Source organism: Mesoplodon mirus (assembly GCF_964341445.2).
Source record: "Mesoplodon mirus genome assembly, chromosome: 19".
NCBI classification, from domain to species: Eukaryota; Metazoa; Chordata; class Mammalia; order Artiodactyla; family Ziphiidae; genus Mesoplodon; species Mesoplodon mirus.
This window is the reverse complement of record NC_138995.1, coordinates 55,725,478-55,743,886: the sequence shown is the minus strand read 5'-3', so window position 1 is coordinate 55,743,886 and position 18,409 is coordinate 55,725,478. Positions and strand designations below refer to the sequence as shown.

The following is an 18,409-nucleotide window of genomic DNA, read 5'->3' as shown; positions in this document are numbered from 1 at the left end:
AGCCTGGCGGAGGGTGCTTCCGCTCACGCGAGGGGCGGGGCCTATATTCGGGCGAGGAGGGAGGGGCGGGGCGGGGCTTGGAGGAGACGAGCGGTGTGTCGGGAGATCCTGGAGACGGTACGTAAGGGCCCCGGGTGTTTCTCAAGCGGAGAAGAGAAGAGACCCCCAAGGCTCAAAATCTCATATTTATTGGGAAGACTCAGAACAAACAACCTACCCCCCACCTTCAAGCCTGGGGACGGAGGGCGGGGATCTGCACCCTCCTCCTATATGTACACAACAGAATCCGCCTGGAGGTGTCCCCGCTTGTGAGGGCTGAGGCAGCAGCTTTAACAAGCTAGCGCTTGAGAGCCAAGCAAGCCCCTTTTCCTCTCCAGACTCAGTTTTCTCACTTGTAAAATGGGCTCAGGGGAAACCGATGCTACGGAGTTTCTCGCCAGCGCTGAAGATGTCCGATTCAGAAGGATGAGAACGTCGGAAGACTGACCAAGGGCCGCCCAAGGGTATGGGGCTGCTGGATATCCTGGTTGGGTTCGCACGGCCCCTTCCACCTCCCTCCCCACCCAGCGCCTCTCCTCCAGCGCCGCGGGGGCTACGTGGCCTCAGGCCCCGGGGACAGGAGGCTGCCCCCAAAGCCCGCCTCGCGGTACTGATTGGGGAACATGTTGCTGCCCACGAGGCTGGCAGTGCCTCCGTCCCCGGGGCCTGGGGACTGGTACGAGTCCAGCGTCAGCGGCTCGGGGCCGGGGGGCTCCCCGACCGCGGCCCCTGCACCCCCATTGCCCGCGAAAGCGCTGGTGAGTGGTGGCGCTGGGGGCAGCATGTCCAGCATGGTGAAAAGCGTGGGGGCAGCGGGGTCGTAGGCAAAGCCGTCGTCCAGGAGGTCCGGCTCGCAAGGGGGCTCCAGGCCTGGGAGGGATACGGTGCCCGGGAAGAAGTCTGTGTCTGGCAACAGCGCTGATGGCGGGAGGAACGGGCCTGCAGGGATGAGAAGAAGAGAGTATGGCGGGCTTTTAGGGTCGACCTCCGGCCAGGCCCTAACTCAAATGCCCCCTCTGTTGCTAAATGCTTTATCGGTGTGGCCTCCTATAATGCCAAGAAGAAACTCTGAGTAGGGACTATCACCGTTCTCTACCTCCCTTTTTTTGTTGTTGTTGTTACAATAATTTTTTAAATTACAAAATAATTACAATTTTTTGGTAATTTTTTGTTACAATAATTTTGTTGATGTACAATATTATATGTTCCAGGTGTACAACATAGTAATTCACGATTTTTTAAGGTTATACTCCACTTATAGTTATTATAAAATATTGGCTATATTCCCTGTAGTGTACAATATGTCCTTATAGCTTATTTATTTTATACATGGTAGTTTGTACCTCTTAATCCCCTGCCCCTATCTTGTCCCTCCTCCCTTTCCTCTCCCTACGGTAACCACTAGTTTGTTCTCTGTATCTGTGAGTCTGTTTCTTTTTTGTTATATTCACTAGCTTTTTTCTTTTTTAAGATTCCACATGTAAGTGATATCATACAGTATTTGTCTTTCTCTGTCACTAAGCTTATGTCCTCCAAGTCCATCCATGTTGCTGCAAGTGGCAAATTCTTTTTTTTTTTTATGGCTGAGTAGTATTTCATTGTGTATATGTACCACATCTTCTTTATCCATTTATTTATTGATGGACACTTAGGTTGCTTCCATTTCGTGGCTAATGTAAATAATGCTTCTATGAACATTGGGGTGTGTGTATCTTTTCAAATTAGTGTTTTCATTCTTTTTTAAATACATACCTGGAGTGGAATTACTGGGTCATATGGTATTTGCAAATGATATGACTGATAAGGGGTTAATATCCAAAATAGAAACAGTTCATACAACTCAACATCAAAAACACCCCGATTAAAAAATGGGCAGAAGACCTGAACAGACATTTTTCCAAAGAAGACATTACAGTTGGCCAAAAGGCACATGAAAAGATGCTCAACATCATTAATCATTAGAGAAATGCAAATAAAAACCACAGTGAGATATCACCTCACACCTGTCAGGATGGCTATCATCAAAAAGACACAAATAGGGGCTTCCCTGGTGGCGCAGTGGTTGAGAGTCCACCTGCCGATGCAGGGGACGTGGGTTCGTGCCCCGGTCTGGGAGGATCCCACATGCCGCGGAGCGGCTGGGCCCGTGAGCCGTGGCCGCTGAGCCTGCGCGTCTGGAGCCTGTGCTCCGCAACGGGAGAGGCCACAACAGTGAGAGGCCCGTGTACCGCAAAAAAAAAAAAAAAAAAAAAAGACACGAATAGCAAATGTTGGCAAGGGAGTGTAAATTGGTACAGCCACTGTGGAAAGCAGTTTGGAGGTTCCTCAAAAAACTAAAAATAGGATCATTCTCATTTAATAAGCAAACAGGCAAAATAACTTGCAGTCCACAGGTGAGTTGCAGAAGCAGGGTTGAGACCATGTAGTGCTAGGGAGTTTTCCCCAAGAATGAGGAAGAAGAGGAGGCTCCAAAGCCCCCCCAAAATAAAGACAACCCGAAAAGTGAAACATCCACACCATGGGAGACCCAAGGGAGAAGTCACAAGTCCCAAAATTGTATAGTAAAATGGTAAGTGTCACTGTGGGAGAGTCTCTCTTTTCGAGACAAACCTCACCAGCAAAGGCTGACTACACTTGTCTCAGAAAGAGACGCTGCGCTGCTGGAACTCTCATTTCCCAGCCTCCCTTGTAGCTTGATGTGACGAAGTGCTGCTGGCTGAAATGTGGGTGTGATGGCTGCAGCTGCAACAGCCACCTTGGACCATGAGGTGGAAACTATGAGCTGAAAATGGCAGGAGTTTGGGTCTCTGATGATCATGCAGCCACCAAACCATCCATGGACTACCTACCTCTGGACTGTGTTTATGTGAGAGGAGAAATAATGTTCTATCCTACTGAAGCCCCTGTTATTTGGGGTTTTGCTATGAATGCAGTTAAACATGATCAAATGCAGTTAAACAAATGCAGGTGGCATTCCTGCTTTCTGGCAAGTTCCTAACATCTCCTGGGCACCAACTCTATGTCAGCCACTGTGCTAAATAACTGTGTGATGTGACCTCACTAAATTCTGGAAGGAACCCTAGGAGGGAGGGTCTCCATCTGCAAGTTAAGTAAACTGAGGCCCAAAGAGGTCATACAGTGGATAAATTGTGTCCTCAAATTCAAACCCAGTCTGATTCCAGAGGCCATGCTCCTAATCATCACACTCTAGTGCTAGGGCAGCTTTGCCACAAGGATGAGAGAGGGGAACTTTAGACACTGGGAAATCGGGGTGATAGAACAAGTGGATGAATGACGGGTGGCTGATGAGGAGAGGCTTTGGGGATTGGGAATCGAAGGTTGATGAAATGGACTAGGATTGGGGGTTTCTAGGGGCAGAGCTGTTGGGCATTGGTTACAGTGGGTTGGGGGGACAACAGGTGACAATTGAAACCTTCAGGGTGGGACTGGCTGGAGTGGTCCAGGCTCAGCAGACTCTGAGTGGTTGGCAGCTGGCTGGGAGCTGGGCACCGTCGGGTAGCTGGGGTGTTGGGGACAGCATTCTTAGAGCTAGTGGTCAGCGAGTGGGGAGGCTTTGGATGGCAGCCAGACAGGGTTAGACTTCATGGGAACTGGAGGCTGGCATGTGAGTTGAGACAAAGGCCGCAGTAGAAGAGCCCAGAGGGTGGCTGAATTCAAGGCTGGCTGGCTCTGACACCACCCCCATTTATCCACCGTCTACTCCCTGCTACTGGTTTCACATGTCATCACTAATCTAAACCTATGCCCGGGTGCAGCTCCCCACTCCACCTCAGACTGGCTGTGTGACCTTGGGCAAGAGACATCGCCTCTTTGGGCCTCAAGGTTTTCACCAGTAAAATGGGGGTGGGGCGTGGGGGGAGATGACAGCACCCACCCCCCCAGGGTGATGACCCAGATTAAGTGAGTAAGCACGCACAAAGCAGTTATGTGATCATTATATAGTGTCTGTAAAAATAAGTGCATTAAATTTTAAAAGGTCAGTGAGGTAGGTATGTGGTGAGACTTTTCAGAGGAGCCCTGAGGCTCTGAGAGGTAGAGCCACTTGGTGAAGGTCACACAGCAGGTAAATGGCCCAGTGGAGATCAGAGCCTCCAGACTGTGTCCAGAACCACTATTCTTTCCACTTTATGTTGCTGGCTAAGTGGTGAGGCACTGCCCTAGTAGGAGCTCCTGGGGCACCTGAAAAGGCCAGAAAAGCAGGGCTGCAGCTCACCCTCAGCCCACCTTGTGGGCAGGGGCTTGCACTGAGCCAGGACCCACCTGAGCCGTGGCCGGGCAGGAAGTGATCCAGGAAGGCTGGCTTTTTCCTCCGCCGTTTGCTTTCGATGCCATGGGGGTCTGAGGGAAGGCAGAGATGAGGACCCCTGGATCCCAACAGCCCCTCCTCCCCAACCTGGGGTGGGCCAGGGCAGTGGGGTCAGTCATCCCCTCCCAGTAACCTGGAGAGGGATGTGAAAAGGGGCAGAGGGAACACACCAGAGCTATTCAGCTCCCCAAGGACATCGGGCAGCCCCCGTTTCCGCTTCTTGTCCACACCGTAGCTGTCTGTTTAGGAGATACCGGAGGCATGCAAAATAATCCATTAAAAATAAGAATTAATGAAGAATTAATTATAGAGACCATTTGGGAAGTTGTTTTGCAGTTCTGGTTTTTGCCCAACCAATGCAAATAGATGTCCACATCTTAATCAGAATAAAACGCAAATCCACTTCTAGCTACACTGGAACGTCCCAGGCACAATCCTGCCTCAGGGCCTTTGCACTTGCTGTTCCCACTGCTTAAAACACTCTTCCTCAACTCTTACCACTTCCCTGGAGAATTGCTTAGTCATCCTCCCATCCTCAGGTCAGCCGTCCCCTCCTTTAGGAAGCTCTTCCTGAACCCTAAAGGCTGGGTCAGGTGCCCCACTCTGGGCAATCCGAGTTCCGTAAGCAATTCCAATCCCAGCCCTGCCCACTCTGGTTGTCACTGTATGGGAATGGATCTGTCCCCCCTCTCCCCATAAGACTATGAGCCTCGTAGGGTAGGGCTGGGGCTGTCTCAGTCACCACTATGTTCCCAGCACTGCCCAGCGAGGGCCAGGCGTGAGCAGGCATGCTGAGGGGAGGATTGATTAAATAGTCCCAAAATGTCATAAAATAGGTACTATTATTATTTCCATTTTGCACAGGAGGCGTCTGAGGCTAGGAGAAGCCAAGATCGCACAGCCAGTAAGCAGCAGACCAGGATTTGAACCCCAGTCTGTGCAACTCTGAGCCTGCATTCCACTTCTGCCTCTTCCCCTTTCCCCTTTGGGTCACCCCAAGCAAGACCAAAGACCTAGTCTCTGGGGCGGTGGGTCACCCTGGGTGGCCGTGGTTACCATGGTCCCGAGGCAGGTACGTGAAGGGCAGAGGCTCACTGCAGACCCCATCAGTAAGCCGCTGCAGGAAGACGTTCACCGTCACAGGTTCAACAATCTCCAGGTCCTCGTAGGGTGGTGTCTTGAACACAATGGCAATCTGGCGGTGCACATCGGCCTGGGAGAAGTCAGCCCGGCCTTCCCAGGAGGCTCTGCTGAACACCACCGATATATCCTCTGGCAGGAAAGTGCGGGCGTCAGCTGAGCCAGGACACTGGTCCACCGGACACCCAACTCACTTAGCCTCCCCCAAAATCAACACCAATATTTCTAAGAATAAAACTAATCATAATAAAACTAATCATAGTGGCAGCTAACTTTCTGTTGAGCACCTACCGTGTGCCAGTCACTGACATACACACACACACACACACACACACACACACACACTCATCTAATCCTTTAACAATCCAAAAGGCAGGTAGAATGAATATTTCCACCTTATCAGGGGCCCCCAAGACCACCATCAGATTCAGTGATTCACTAAGGGGACTCACAGGACTCAGCATATAGTTGTACTCATGGCTATGATTTATTACAGCAAAAAGATAGATGCACAGGCAGTAAAGAGGAAAGGTGCCTGGAGCGAAGTCCAGAGGAAACCAGGTGCCAGCTTCCAAGAGTTCTCCCCAGGGGAGTCACACAGAACATGCACACCGCACACTGCTGCCCCCAGTGGCAACACACATGAAATGCTTCTACCAAGGAAGCACATTAGAGACTTACTGCCCAGGGTTTTTACTGGGAGTTGGTCAAGTAGGCTCCCTCTAACTGGCACATATCAAAATTCCAGACTCCCAGAAGGAAAGCAAATGATCCACACAAACCATATTGTTTGTACGGTTTAGGTACAGTGAGCCACTCTTAACAGTCAGGGAATGGTAAGAGCCCTCTCAAAGTTCCCAAAAGCCAGCCAAGGGTCAACCTTGTAAGCTGGGCTTCCAAAGGCTAACAGTCTCAGACCTGCTATGTTAACTCTTTTCTAGACACCCACTTCATAGATGGGGAAACCGAGGCTTGGAGGGTTTAAGAGACTAACCCAAGGTCATACAGCTGGTAGCAGAATAGTCAGGATTCAGTATGCTACTCTGCCTACTATTTCTTTTTCCTGTCTTATTGCATTGCCTCTCATCACACTAACTCCATATACTGAGGCTTTGTATGTGTTGGAAAGACATGGTTTGCCTCTAAGACACATAATAATCCTATGAATAAACTACCTTTAGGAAGTCCATTATATTGAGGGGAAAGCAAAGGCACAGGGAGGTTAAGTCACTTGTCCAAGGTCACAGAGTCAGCAAGTGGTGGAGCCAAGATGGGGATCCAGGCAGGCTAGAGCTCTTCACCACCAGCTCCTACAGCTTGAGGAAGTTACTAATAGCTCTGGGCCCAGTTTCTTCACCTTCAAGAGGGAAAGTCATAGTACTCACCTCACAAGAGTTGTTAGGAGGATTAAATGAGTCACTCCAAGAAAAGGGCTTAGAAGAGGGCTTAACATGACAGGTGCTCAGTCCATGTTAAGTATGATAGTTTTTATTAGTATTATGCAAAATACTAGCTCCAGGTCTGGCACTCAGGAAATCCTCAGTAAATGCTAACTCTCTGTAGTGTAGTTTTTAGGTACGTGGGATCCCATCTCATCCTAACACCAGCTCATTTTAGGGATGAGGAAACAGGCTCAGGGTGGTGAAGTCACCTGCCCGAGATCAGTCAGTGAGTGAATAATGGAACAGGACTCACATGTATCTCGAATCATTCACCCAGGGCAGGAACAGTTTCCCTGCCCTGACCCCAATTCCCAGGCTCCTAACAGCCTCCTTGGCATTCCTCAGATTTCATCTCAAATATCACCTCCTCTGGGAAGCCTTCCCAGATGTCCCGACAACGTCTGGACTTCCTGTTGTTTAATCTCAGCACTTTGTCTTCTTCCCTCTCGGCATTACTCACATATGTAATTTGTCTACCTTTCCCTACCTCCCTCTAAACTGAGAGCCCTGTGAGGGCAGAGGCTGGGCCTGTCTCTGTCACTGCTGTGTCCCAGCACTGCCTAGCACAGAACCCAGCACAGAGGAGCCACCCAATAACCGTTTGCTCATTCATTCAAAATCTTATAAGAACCTCCCACTCCTGGGTACATATCCAAAAGAATTGAAGACAGGTGTTCAAACAAAAACTTATACACAAATGTCTAAAACAACACTATTCATAATAACCAAGAGGTGAAAATAACCCAAATGCCCATTAACTGATGAATGGATAAACAAAATGGGATATAGCCACATATGGAATATTAGCTATAAAAAGGAACAAAGCACTGATCCCTGCTACAGCATGGATGAACCTTCATAACATTACGCTAAGTAAACGAATCCAGACATAAAAGGCCACATATTGTATGATTCTATTATATAAAATGTCCAAAATAGGTAAATCCATAGAGACGGAAAATAGACTGGTGGATGCCAGAGGCTGGAAGAGAGGGGAATAGGGAGTCACTGCCTAATGGGTACTGGGTTTCTTTCTGGGGTGATGAAAATGTTCCGGAACTAGAGAGTGGTGGTGGCACAACCTTGGGAATGTACTAAATGTCAATGAAGTATACACTTTAAGATAGTTAAAATGTTTTGTTTTAAGAGTAAACCTTGCAGGAAAAAAGAAAAGAGAGAGAGAGAGAGAGAGAGAATCAGGGAAAAAAAAAAGTTTGTTTGTTTGTTTTTTTCCCTGAGAACCTCATGTGTGCTTGGCCCTGGACTGGGTGGTTCTGGGGACACAGCTGCTCACCAGGATACTCCCAGGTCCTGCCCAGACAACCCAGTGGTGGGAGGGTGGGGATGGAGATAGACGTTAACTATATAACCATACAACCTGAGAAAGGATTGTGGGGGGCGGATTCCTGAGGCTGTAGCATGTTCTCCTACCTTCCTCCCTTCTCACTGCCCTCCCGCCCCATTGGCCTCACTGTTCCTCCAACAACTAGGCCTGCTCCTACCACAGGGCCTTTGCACTTGCTGTTCCCTCTGCTGGAACACTCTTCCTCACATGGCCACACAGATTCTTCGTGGCTCCAGTGTCACCTCCTGAGAGCGGTCCTCCCTGGCCCCACTAAGTCAAACTGTGCCCCACAACACCTCCAGCCATCTCTCTCTATCCCCTTCCTCAGCATTATCTATCTCCAGATACTACTTTTTCACCATCTTCCTGATTTTTTTTCAACTCCCTTTCTTTATTTTTTACTTTTCCTCCCAGAAGCACAGACCACCTGGATTCAAATCCTGTCTCTACCTGACTACCTCTGTGACCTTGAGCAAGTTACTTAATCTTTCTGTGCCTCGGTTTCCTCATCTGTAAATGGGGAATGAGAGAATCTACCTCATAGAACTGTTAGGCAATTAGATGATTGAATAAATGACGCATACAAAGTGCTTAGTACAGAGTTTGGCACTTAGTAAGAGCAAGATAGGCTTCCCTGGTGGCACCGTGGTTGAGGATCCGCCTGCCAATGCAGAGGACACGGGTTCGAGCCCTGGTCCGGGAAGATCCCGCATGCCGCGGAGCAACTAAGCCTGTGCGCCGTAACTACTGAGTCTGCGCTCTAGAGCCCGCGAGACACAACTACTGAGCCCGCGTGCCGCAACTACTGAAGCCCGTGCGCCTAGAGCCCATGCTCCACAATGAGAGAAGCCACCGCAATGAGAAGCCCACGCACTGCAACAAAGAGTAGCCCCCACTTGCCACAACTAGAGAAAGCCCGCGCGCAGCAACGAAGACCCAACACAGCCAAAAATAAATAAATAAAATAAATAAATTTATTTTAAAAATTAAAAAAAAAAAAGAGCAAGGTAGGGCTTCCCTGGTGGCGCAGTGGTTGAGAGTCCGCCTGCCAATGGAGGGGACGCGGGTTCGTGCCCCAGTTCGGGAAGATCCCACATGCCGCGGAGCGGCTGGGCCCGTGAGCCATGGCCACTGAGCCTGCGCGTCTAGAGCCTGTGCTCCGCAACGGGAGAGGCCACAGCAGTGAGAGGCCCGCGTACCGCAAAAAAAAAAAAAAAAAAAAAAGAGCAAGATAAATGTTTGCTCTTCTGTTGGTGGTGATGTTATTTATAATAGAGTCACATGATAGAAGATACAAAGGATAGAGAAAAGATATATACAATAAAAGAGAGGGACTTCCCTGGTGGTCCAGTGGCTAAGACTCCATGCTCCCAATGCAGAGGGCCTGGGGTTCGATCCCTGGTCTAGGAAGATCCCAATGCCACGGAACAACTAAGCCCGGGCACCACAACTACTGAGCCTGCGCTCTAGAGCCCGTGAGACACAACTACTGAGCCCACGTGCTGCAACTACGGAAGCCTGCATGGCTAGAGCCCGTGCTCTACAAGCGAAGCCACTGCAATGAGAAGCCCGTGGGCACTGCAATGAAGAGTAGCCCCCGCTCGCCACAACTAGAGAAAGCCCACACGCAGCAACGAAGACCCAAGGCAGCCAAAAATAAATAAAATTTAAATAAATAATAAATGTGGAATTAAAAAAAAAAGATCCCGCATGCAGCAACGAAGATCCCACGTGCTGCGACTAAGACCCAGCGCAGCCAAATAAATACATAAATATAAAAAAAAGAAAAAAGAGAAAACTCTCCCCCCAGGCAATCCTGGGTTGTTTTTTCTTTTTAAAAAAACCCTGTTTTTAATTGGTCCAATGGTTAAGACTCTGCGCTTCCAATGCAGGGGGCACGGGCCAAAAATTTTTTTAAACAACCAACAAAAAAACCCAAAAACCCTATTTGAAAAAGGGTTTTGACATTTGAACACATGTGAATCATGTGGAAACATCGTCCATTTTCTCCATTCGTAGCCCTGATCCAACTGTCACAAAGCATTTATTTGTGCAACTCCACGATTTTAATACCAGAGTCCCCCCGGAGTTCATGATGGCAAGGCCTGCCAGGTACGCAGCGCAGACCAGCACTGTTTGTTTGTTTGTGCCTCCTTCTTTGTTCATGAATGAGTGAGCAGCTGAGTGAGTGACTCAGTGAGTGAATGAATCAATTGGCTGTTTCTGTCGGCCTCCAAAAGCAAAGCTCTGGACCCTTCTATTCGGCTCCCCTGGTTAACTGGCTCTTCTTCACCCTCTCATCCTCCGGGCTCCCCAGCTGCCCCTGCAAGCCGGCAGACCCCACTCCACCCACTCGCTGCCCCAGGCCCCTCACCTTTCTGCACCTTGTCGCACAGCAGGTAGAGCTCCTCGCCACCCGTGCACGGCCCGCTCTCCTTGTTGATTCGGCAAATCCGCAGCTCTGACGTGTTTGTGGACTCTGGGAAAGAGGAGAGGACGGGGCACACAGAAAAAATGAGAATTCAGCCATCAAACCCTTACCAGGTACCCCATGGGTGCCCACCCCGGGGTGTGGAGAGGTGGGAAATGGAGAAGCCAGGGTGCCTGATCCAGGCAGGAGGGGTTAATGGACAATTATGAGTCCTCCGTGCTGAGGTCCGGTGAGTGTCTGCCCAAAAGGGAGACCCTGAGACCTCAGGGAGGGGTTGGTGGGGTCAGGAGTCAGGGATGAGTCTTAGATGAGGGCTAATGGCCTGAAACTTGTAGTGGACACATGTTGCTTTGCCAGTCTAGCAGTCCTGGCCCTTCTTCTGTTAACAGCCCCCCCCGCCCAGTTTTCCTTTAAGGAACCACCCCCCACCTCAGTCATGGGGATTGGGTAGGGTGGAGCCCACTCCCAGCTCAGCAGTGATCATTTGCCCTAGACCTGGCCAATCAGAGCATCGCCTCCTTCTGGCTACAGCTGATTAGTCAGAGAGGAGGACATGACTAAAACTAGGCCAATGAGAGACAGCCCTGGGACTTTGAGCAAAAATACTGAGTAAGAGAATCTCTCTTTGGGAGCCGGGGAGAAGTGTCATGCTGGTAGGATGTAAGACTAGAGCTGCGTACAGTTATTTTGCCCCTGCATGGGAGGGCCCTGCCAAGAGTGACTCTAACATAAAGGAAGCATGGCTGAGAGATGGAAAGAGATCCCTAATGACATCACTGAGAACCTGGATGCAGCCAGACCTGAAGCACTGTGCTACCTCTGGATATTTTTAGTTAATGGAACAAATTCTTTTTTTCCTTATTTGAGTTGGGATTCTATCTCTTGCACCCATAAAAGTCCTGATTGAATTAATATCCCTGCCCATTTTCTTTTTTTTTTTTTTTTTTTTTTTTTTGCGGTACGCAGGCCTCTCACTGCTGTGGCCTCTCCCGCCGCGGAGTACAGGCTCAGGACGCGCAGGCTCAGCGGCCATGGCTCACAGGCCCAGCCGCTCCACAGCATGTGGGATCTTCCCGGAACGGGGCACGAACCCGTGTCCCCTGCATCGGCAGGCAGTCTCTAAACCACTGCGCCACCAGGGAAGCCCCATCCCTGCCCATTTTGATGCTTGTGGCAGTCACTGTAGGCTGGCTAAAATCTAACAGCCATTCCCAATCTCCTCTTCCATACCTGTACCCCTCTATAGAGGATGAAAAACCTAAATACTTGCTTTCTCAGATTCTCTTGCAACTAAGGGTGGCCGCGGGACCAAGTTCTGGCCAATGAGACATAAGGAGATGTCTACCAGGGTGATTCTGAGGAATATATTATTTTCTCTATGAAAGAGAGAGAGATTATTACTCATGCTGCCTCTTCTCAAGGGCTGCCTAGTATAGTTGTGCTGGTTGTGCATTCTGCAACACCAGAAAGCCCCATCCCCAGAGGCTAGTAAATGCTGACCCCTAGAATTGGGCAGTGTACAGCCTGCACACCACACAGGGTGTCACTGCCCATCGTGCCTTGAACACAGACATGATGTCTGGAGCTGTGGCAGCCAGTTCATGACCATGAGGGAAAGCCCAAGAGAATCACAGAGCTGCTGAACCAGCACCCTGATACAGCTGAGCAGCTGAATCAATAGGAACAGCCTTAATAACTGAGAAAAAAAAAAGAACTCCCTGTTTGTTCATGCCATTGTATGTGCGGCTTTCTGGTACCTGCAGCCAAAGACAATCCTAATGGAACAGCACCCTCGACTCACTCTTGTCGTAGACGGGCTCAGAGAGCACAGGGTCCATCCGGCGCATCTGTCCTTGCTGGTCCCTGTATGAGGCCTGGAAGCAAATCCTCACAACATTCATGTCCACCTCCTGATGATTCTTCAGGGACCCAGCTATGGGAGAGATACGGGAAGGCTGAGTGTGGGGGGTGGAGACCCTGGTGGGGGGATGGGGGACAGGGAATGGATGGGGCTGTGGCGATGGTGGATACTGGAGAAGGCGAGGGGACAGGAGTGGCGGAGGGGGCGAGGGGTCTGAGAGGACAGGATGCTGAGGCTAGGCGTGGGGACTCACCATTGTAGGGGTCGATGCCCAGCTGAATCTTCCGCTCAATGGCGGCCTCGATCTCCTTCTTCCTCACACACTGGATGCCCAGGTTGTTAAAGCTGAGTCGGGGGGAAGGGGGGAAGGGGGGTAATCCTGAGGGGGCAGGTGTAGCCCTAACCCACAGGACGGCTCTGGTAGATGCTGTCTCAGGGCTCACAGTCTCAGAGGCTGAAGCCCCCCAGGCCCAGGGGTCCCAGCATTGGAAGGGGACTGGGGTTCAAACCTTTCAGGGGTGTGGAGAATTCTTGAGAGAACTTATCTTTACCACAGGAAAGCACCTGTTGACCTCATTTATAATAAGAAAACTGCAACTTAAACAGCAATGTGATGCCAATTTAAAAAAAAAACTCATCAAAACAGCAGAGATCAAAACGTCTGACAATACCCTCTGCTGGAGATATTGTGGAGAATCAGGCACTCTCACCCATTGCTGGCAGGACTGTAAGTTGCCCCAGCAATCACATATTGGAGAACATGGCAGTATTCATTCATTCTACCAATATTTCCTGAGCACCTACTGTGTGCCAGGGACCGTGCTAGGCACTGGGGGATACAGCAGGGAACAAAAGAGATAAAATCCCTGCTTTCGTGGAGCTGACATTTTCACTAAGTTTATAAATCACTAAAAGTATAAATGCACAGACTTGGGGCCAGCAATTTCATTTTTAGGAATTCATCCTGCAGAAGAAAGAGTATATATGTGAAGCTGTTCACTGAAGCACAGTTAGTAATAGAGCAACAAGAGATTGGAACCATTGTGGGTGCCCATTCATAGGGACTTAATTAATTGTGTGCATCCATACATAGGAATACTATGCAGTCAATAAAAAGGATAGGGCAGCTCTAAATGTACTGACAGGAATGATCTCTAAGATGTACTGGAACATAAAAACAAGGTGCAAATGTCTGCTACCATTCATGAGGGAAGGAAAAAAATATATATGCATAGCATATCTTTAGCTGCCTCCAGAAAGAGGCACTGGTGGCCAGAGGACCAAAGATGGAAGGAAATTTATTTTTCACTGCACACCCTTTCTGAACCTTTAAATTTTTAAATTAAAAGCATATAAATTATAAAGCAAAAGAAAGAATGGGACTTCCAGCTAAGTCAGGTCTGTAGTCAAATTCCAGCTCTGCCATTGGCTATCTGGGCTCCTTCGCCTCTCTGAGCCTCAGTTTCCTCCTCTACAAAATGGGGATAAATATAATGCGTGTGAATGCGTGTGCGGCAGGGTTCCAGGCCTAGCTAAGACCCTCCATGGCCCCCAGGCCTCAGTTTCCCCATCTAGGAAATGCAGTGGAGAGAGTCTGGCTAAGCTGCCCCTGCTCCTAAGGTTTTCCGGGGTGATCCTCAGCCCCTCAAAATCTCCATGACCAAGGGTGAGGGGTCAGGGCTCAGGTACCTGTGCTGGGGGCTGACATGAGGCCGGAGCCGCACCCTGCAGACGCCGTCCGTGCAGTCTTTCCCCACGAGGCTGTGAGGGTGAACGCGGTGAGGCCAGTCCTTCCACACCAGGCATGCGGTCACCTCCACCTCCCGCAGCCCTCCACAATCCCGGAGCTGCAGGAAGACAGGTGCTCTTGGGGTCCCTTTGCAAACACCTGCACCCATCCAAGCCTCCTTTGGTAGTTCCCCGCCCCTCCCCTCTCCCCTGACGATGGAGGAATGTTTGCTGAAGACCCCTCCGGGATCCTAAACCGGAGGCTTCCAACCTGGGGGCCTCATAACATGAGAGCTGCCCCACAGATGTGCTTTCTTTCGCCACTCGACTTTAAAAAAATTGCATGCACACAAGGTCTCCAAGTACAGCCCACAGATAACATACTAATTGTGGAGAGACCAGGTAGACACCACCTTAACCATATGATCAAGGTCAGTGTCACCACTATGGGGCCAAAGTAACACAGGCATCCCCTGATGGGATGTACTGGGAAGAACACGTCACTTCAATGACAGCCCCTTCAGAAGGGCATCACCGGAATCTAATCAGGAGGAAACATCAGAAAAGCCCAAACTGTGGTCAGTCATCGGGTCAGACATATTAGTGTCAAGAAAGACAATAAAAATACAGGTGTCATATTTTGGGTTAAAAGAGAACAAAAAATGTATTTTGACCTGGCTGGTAGTTACACAGTGTATATATATATGTCAAAATTCCTAGAGCTATACACTTAAGATTTGATCAAATATAACTCAATTTCAAAAAAAGAGGAGAGAAGCTACAGAGACACGATAACCAAATGCAACATAGGATCCTTGACTGGATCCTGGATTGGGGGGGGAACAATTATAAAACACACATTTGGGGGACAATTGGAAAATTTAAGTATGGACTGTATATTAGATGATATTATAGAATATTATTAATTTTCCTAGGGATGGTAATGAGTGTCCTAGACATGCAGGAGCTTATTTTTAGGAGATCCCCATTGAAGTATGTAGAGGTGAAATAACATGATATTTACAACTTATCTGCAAATGGGTCCGCAAAAAACACAATGTGTATTTGTGTGTGTGTGAGCGCTGTGCATGCGTGTATGTGTGTGTTTGTGTGTATGAAGAGAGAGTGCCAGATATAGCAAATGGGGCAAAATGTCAACTGGTACATACAGGTGAAGGGTACACAGGTGCTTATTGTACTCTTCTTTTAATTTTTCTGGAGATTAAAATTTTTTTCATCTAAACTCATCAAAATGTGTACATTAAATACATGCGTTGTTTGTATATCAGTTATACCTCAATGAAACAAACAAAAAAACTAGAAAAAAAAAGATTTAAAGGATTTTTTTTTCAGAATAAAAAGTTGGGGCGGGGTGGAGGAGGGAAGGACTTGGAGTCTGGGGTTAGCAGATGCAATCTCATATATAGGATGGATAAACAACAAGGTGTCACTGTATATCAGAGAACTCTATTCAATACCCTGTGATAAACCATGATGGAAAAGAACATGAAAAAGAATGTATATATATATATGTATAACTGAGTCGCTTTGCTGTACAGCAGAGATTAATGCAACATTGTAAATCAGCTATACTTCAATAAAATAATTTTTTTTAAAGTTGGGGAAAATCTGGAGCTTACATTTTAAAAGTATGAGACATCACGTTATTCCAGATTTCCAGATTCTCTTTTTTAAAAGGGAAGTTATGGCAACTGGGGCTGGACTTCTACTCAGCAGCCACGTGATAGAAACTAGCCCCTTGAGACAGGGCCCAGACCCACGTGACCGCTTGGTTTTCCTGGGTCATTCACAGGGCCCTAACTGGCAAGAAAGAACCACAAAAGCCTGCTCCGAATGTGTAAAGCCGGTGCCTATAAAATACAATGAACAGGTGCGTCTCAGTGAGGGAGTACTGCCCTCTAGGGGGCGTTTGGGATACTGAGGACAATTCTGGTTGATACTGGGATCAGGACCCACAGCAGGCAGTACAGGGTCACAGATGCTACACAGCCTGCAATACCAGGACAGTCCCACACAAGTACTGCAAGACCTCTGAATGTCCCGCCAACATTCACACCAGTGACAAACCTGTTTTAAATGGTCAGAACCCAGAACCTACATGTTTTACATGTACAGTATTTTTTCCCATAACTTTCAAATACACCGAATTTTCAGGGACTGCAATCACCATGTTAATTGAGAGAAGATTGGTTTCGTTTGAACTGAGAATTGTTCACCACTTTGGTGGCCTTTTTTTTTTTTTTTTTTTGCTGCGCCACTGGACTGCCAGGGAATTCCCAGTTGTTCACCATTTTGGAAAATCCTGTCACCTGTGGCCACGCTGGACCTGTGGCATTTAAGTCGCCTAGTCCACCACGCTGGGTCGGGCTGCATTCATGCTGCTGTATTAATGAGATCCAAAGCAACTGCTACTTTGTTTTCATTTCCCTGAGGCTGTGCCCAAGCATTTACATACTGAAATAAATGTGCTTGTATAAGCTGTATAATTTTCCTTTTATTTCTCCTTCATACTAAAGTTAGGGCATTATGGATTTCAGGGATGATTATGAGTAGACAATTTATATTGAGTAGACAAATTTCATTGAGTCAGATGGGTTAAAACCATTAGTTTAACCAGCTCCCTGATGTAACATTACGAGATTCTGAAAAGCTCAGCGTCAACAATCTCAGGAGTCATGAAGACTGCAAGGCTGAAAGCTTTTCATCCCTTTTTTTTTGGCTGCACCAGGTGGCATGTGGGATCTTAGCTCCCTGACCAAGAATCGAACCTGCGGCTCCTGCAGTGGAAGCTCGGAGTCTTAACCACTGGACAGCCAGGGAAGTCACGAAAGCTTTTCATCTTTGAGATGTCATGCGAGATTGTGGATAGACATTAGGCCTTGAAGTCAGTCCGAACTGGTACCAAACCAGGCTCTACCACTGGCCGTCTGTGTGATAAACCTCTCTGGTCTTACCGTCCTTATCTGTAAAATAGGTACTAAGTACCTGGCACACAAGAGCACTTAGTAAATGGCAGTAATTACTACAATGAATTTGCTCTGTACCCTTGTGCAAGTAACTTACACTCTCTGAGCCTCAGTTTCCTCCTCTAAAAGATGAGGATGAAAATACTAAATCGAAATTCAGAGTCAGGTCACCCCCTATTGTTGGACATTTACTGTTCTAACTCTTTGAAATCAAAGCCAACACAAAGCTAGAATAACTGCCTGGAAAGACTTAGAAATAAAAAGCTGGGGAAAACAGCCTCACAGTATCACCCCACAGGTAATGTACTAATTACAAAGGGAAATCTATACCTTTGCAATGGTGGTCACTCCCTGTTATGGGCTAAACTGCACGCCCCCAAAATTCGTATGTTGTAGCCCTAGTTCCCAGTACCTCAGAATGTGATGGTATTTGGAGATAGAGCCTTTAAAGAGGTGAGTCAATTAATGAGGCCTTACGGTGGGTCCTAATCCAGTCTCCTAATGGCCTTACAAGAAGAGGTAATTTGGACACACAAAGAGATACCAGTGCTGACACAGAGGAAAGACCAAGTGAGGACACAGCGAGAAGGCAGCCGTCTGCAAGCCCAGGAGAGAGGCCTCAGAGGAAACCAGCCCTGCCGATAGCTCGGTTTTGGACTTGGTTCAAGGCACGCAGTCTGTGGTATTTTGTTATGGCAGCCCGAGCTGACTAATACACCACCTTCACCACGGGCTCTGACTCAGCATCAGATATTAAACTGCCACCCCATGGCCATGATGTGAGACTCCTAGAGGGCCACAGCATCACCGCTGGGGTATTCCCGCCAAAATGAATAACCTGATCTAATCTGGAAACAGCCAATAAACCCGGAATGTGGGACATTCTACAAAATGCCTTTCCTGTCCTCCACAAATGTCCTTGTCCTGAAATGCAGACAGACCGAGGAATGAACCCAAGTCAAAAGATACCAAAGACACCTGTCTTCCTCTGTTTGGGCTGCTGTGACAAAATACCATGAACTGGGTGGCGTATACACAACAGAAATTTATTTCTTGACAGTTCTGGAGGCTGGAAGCCCAAGATCAGGGTGACAGCACGATTGGGTTCT

General features: G+C 48.4%; 1 protein-coding gene across 1 annotated transcript in view; it reads right to left on the bottom strand.

The window, feature by feature from the left end:
* Nucleotides 1-7: 7 nt before the first annotated feature.
* The window catches only part of RELB (RELB proto-oncogene, NF-kB subunit), a 29,785-nt gene continuing 11,383 nt past the window's right edge, over nt 8-18,409 (bottom strand). The window contains exons 4-11 of the mRNA XM_082607471.1: nt 14,275-14,432; nt 12,839-12,930; nt 12,526-12,657; nt 10,668-10,772; nt 5,423-5,638; nt 4,537-4,605; nt 4,321-4,398; nt 8-978 (exon numbers count right to left, since the gene is read on the bottom strand). Of these exons, the coding sequence (XP_082463597.1) occupies nt 593-978; nt 4,321-4,398; nt 4,537-4,605; nt 5,423-5,638; nt 10,668-10,772; nt 12,526-12,657; nt 12,839-12,930; nt 14,275-14,432 (1,236 nt within the window). The 3' untranslated portion in view covers nt 8-592. The remainder of the gene's footprint in view (nt 979-4,320; nt 4,399-4,536; nt 4,606-5,422; nt 5,639-10,667; nt 10,773-12,525; nt 12,658-12,838; nt 12,931-14,274; nt 14,433-18,409) is intronic.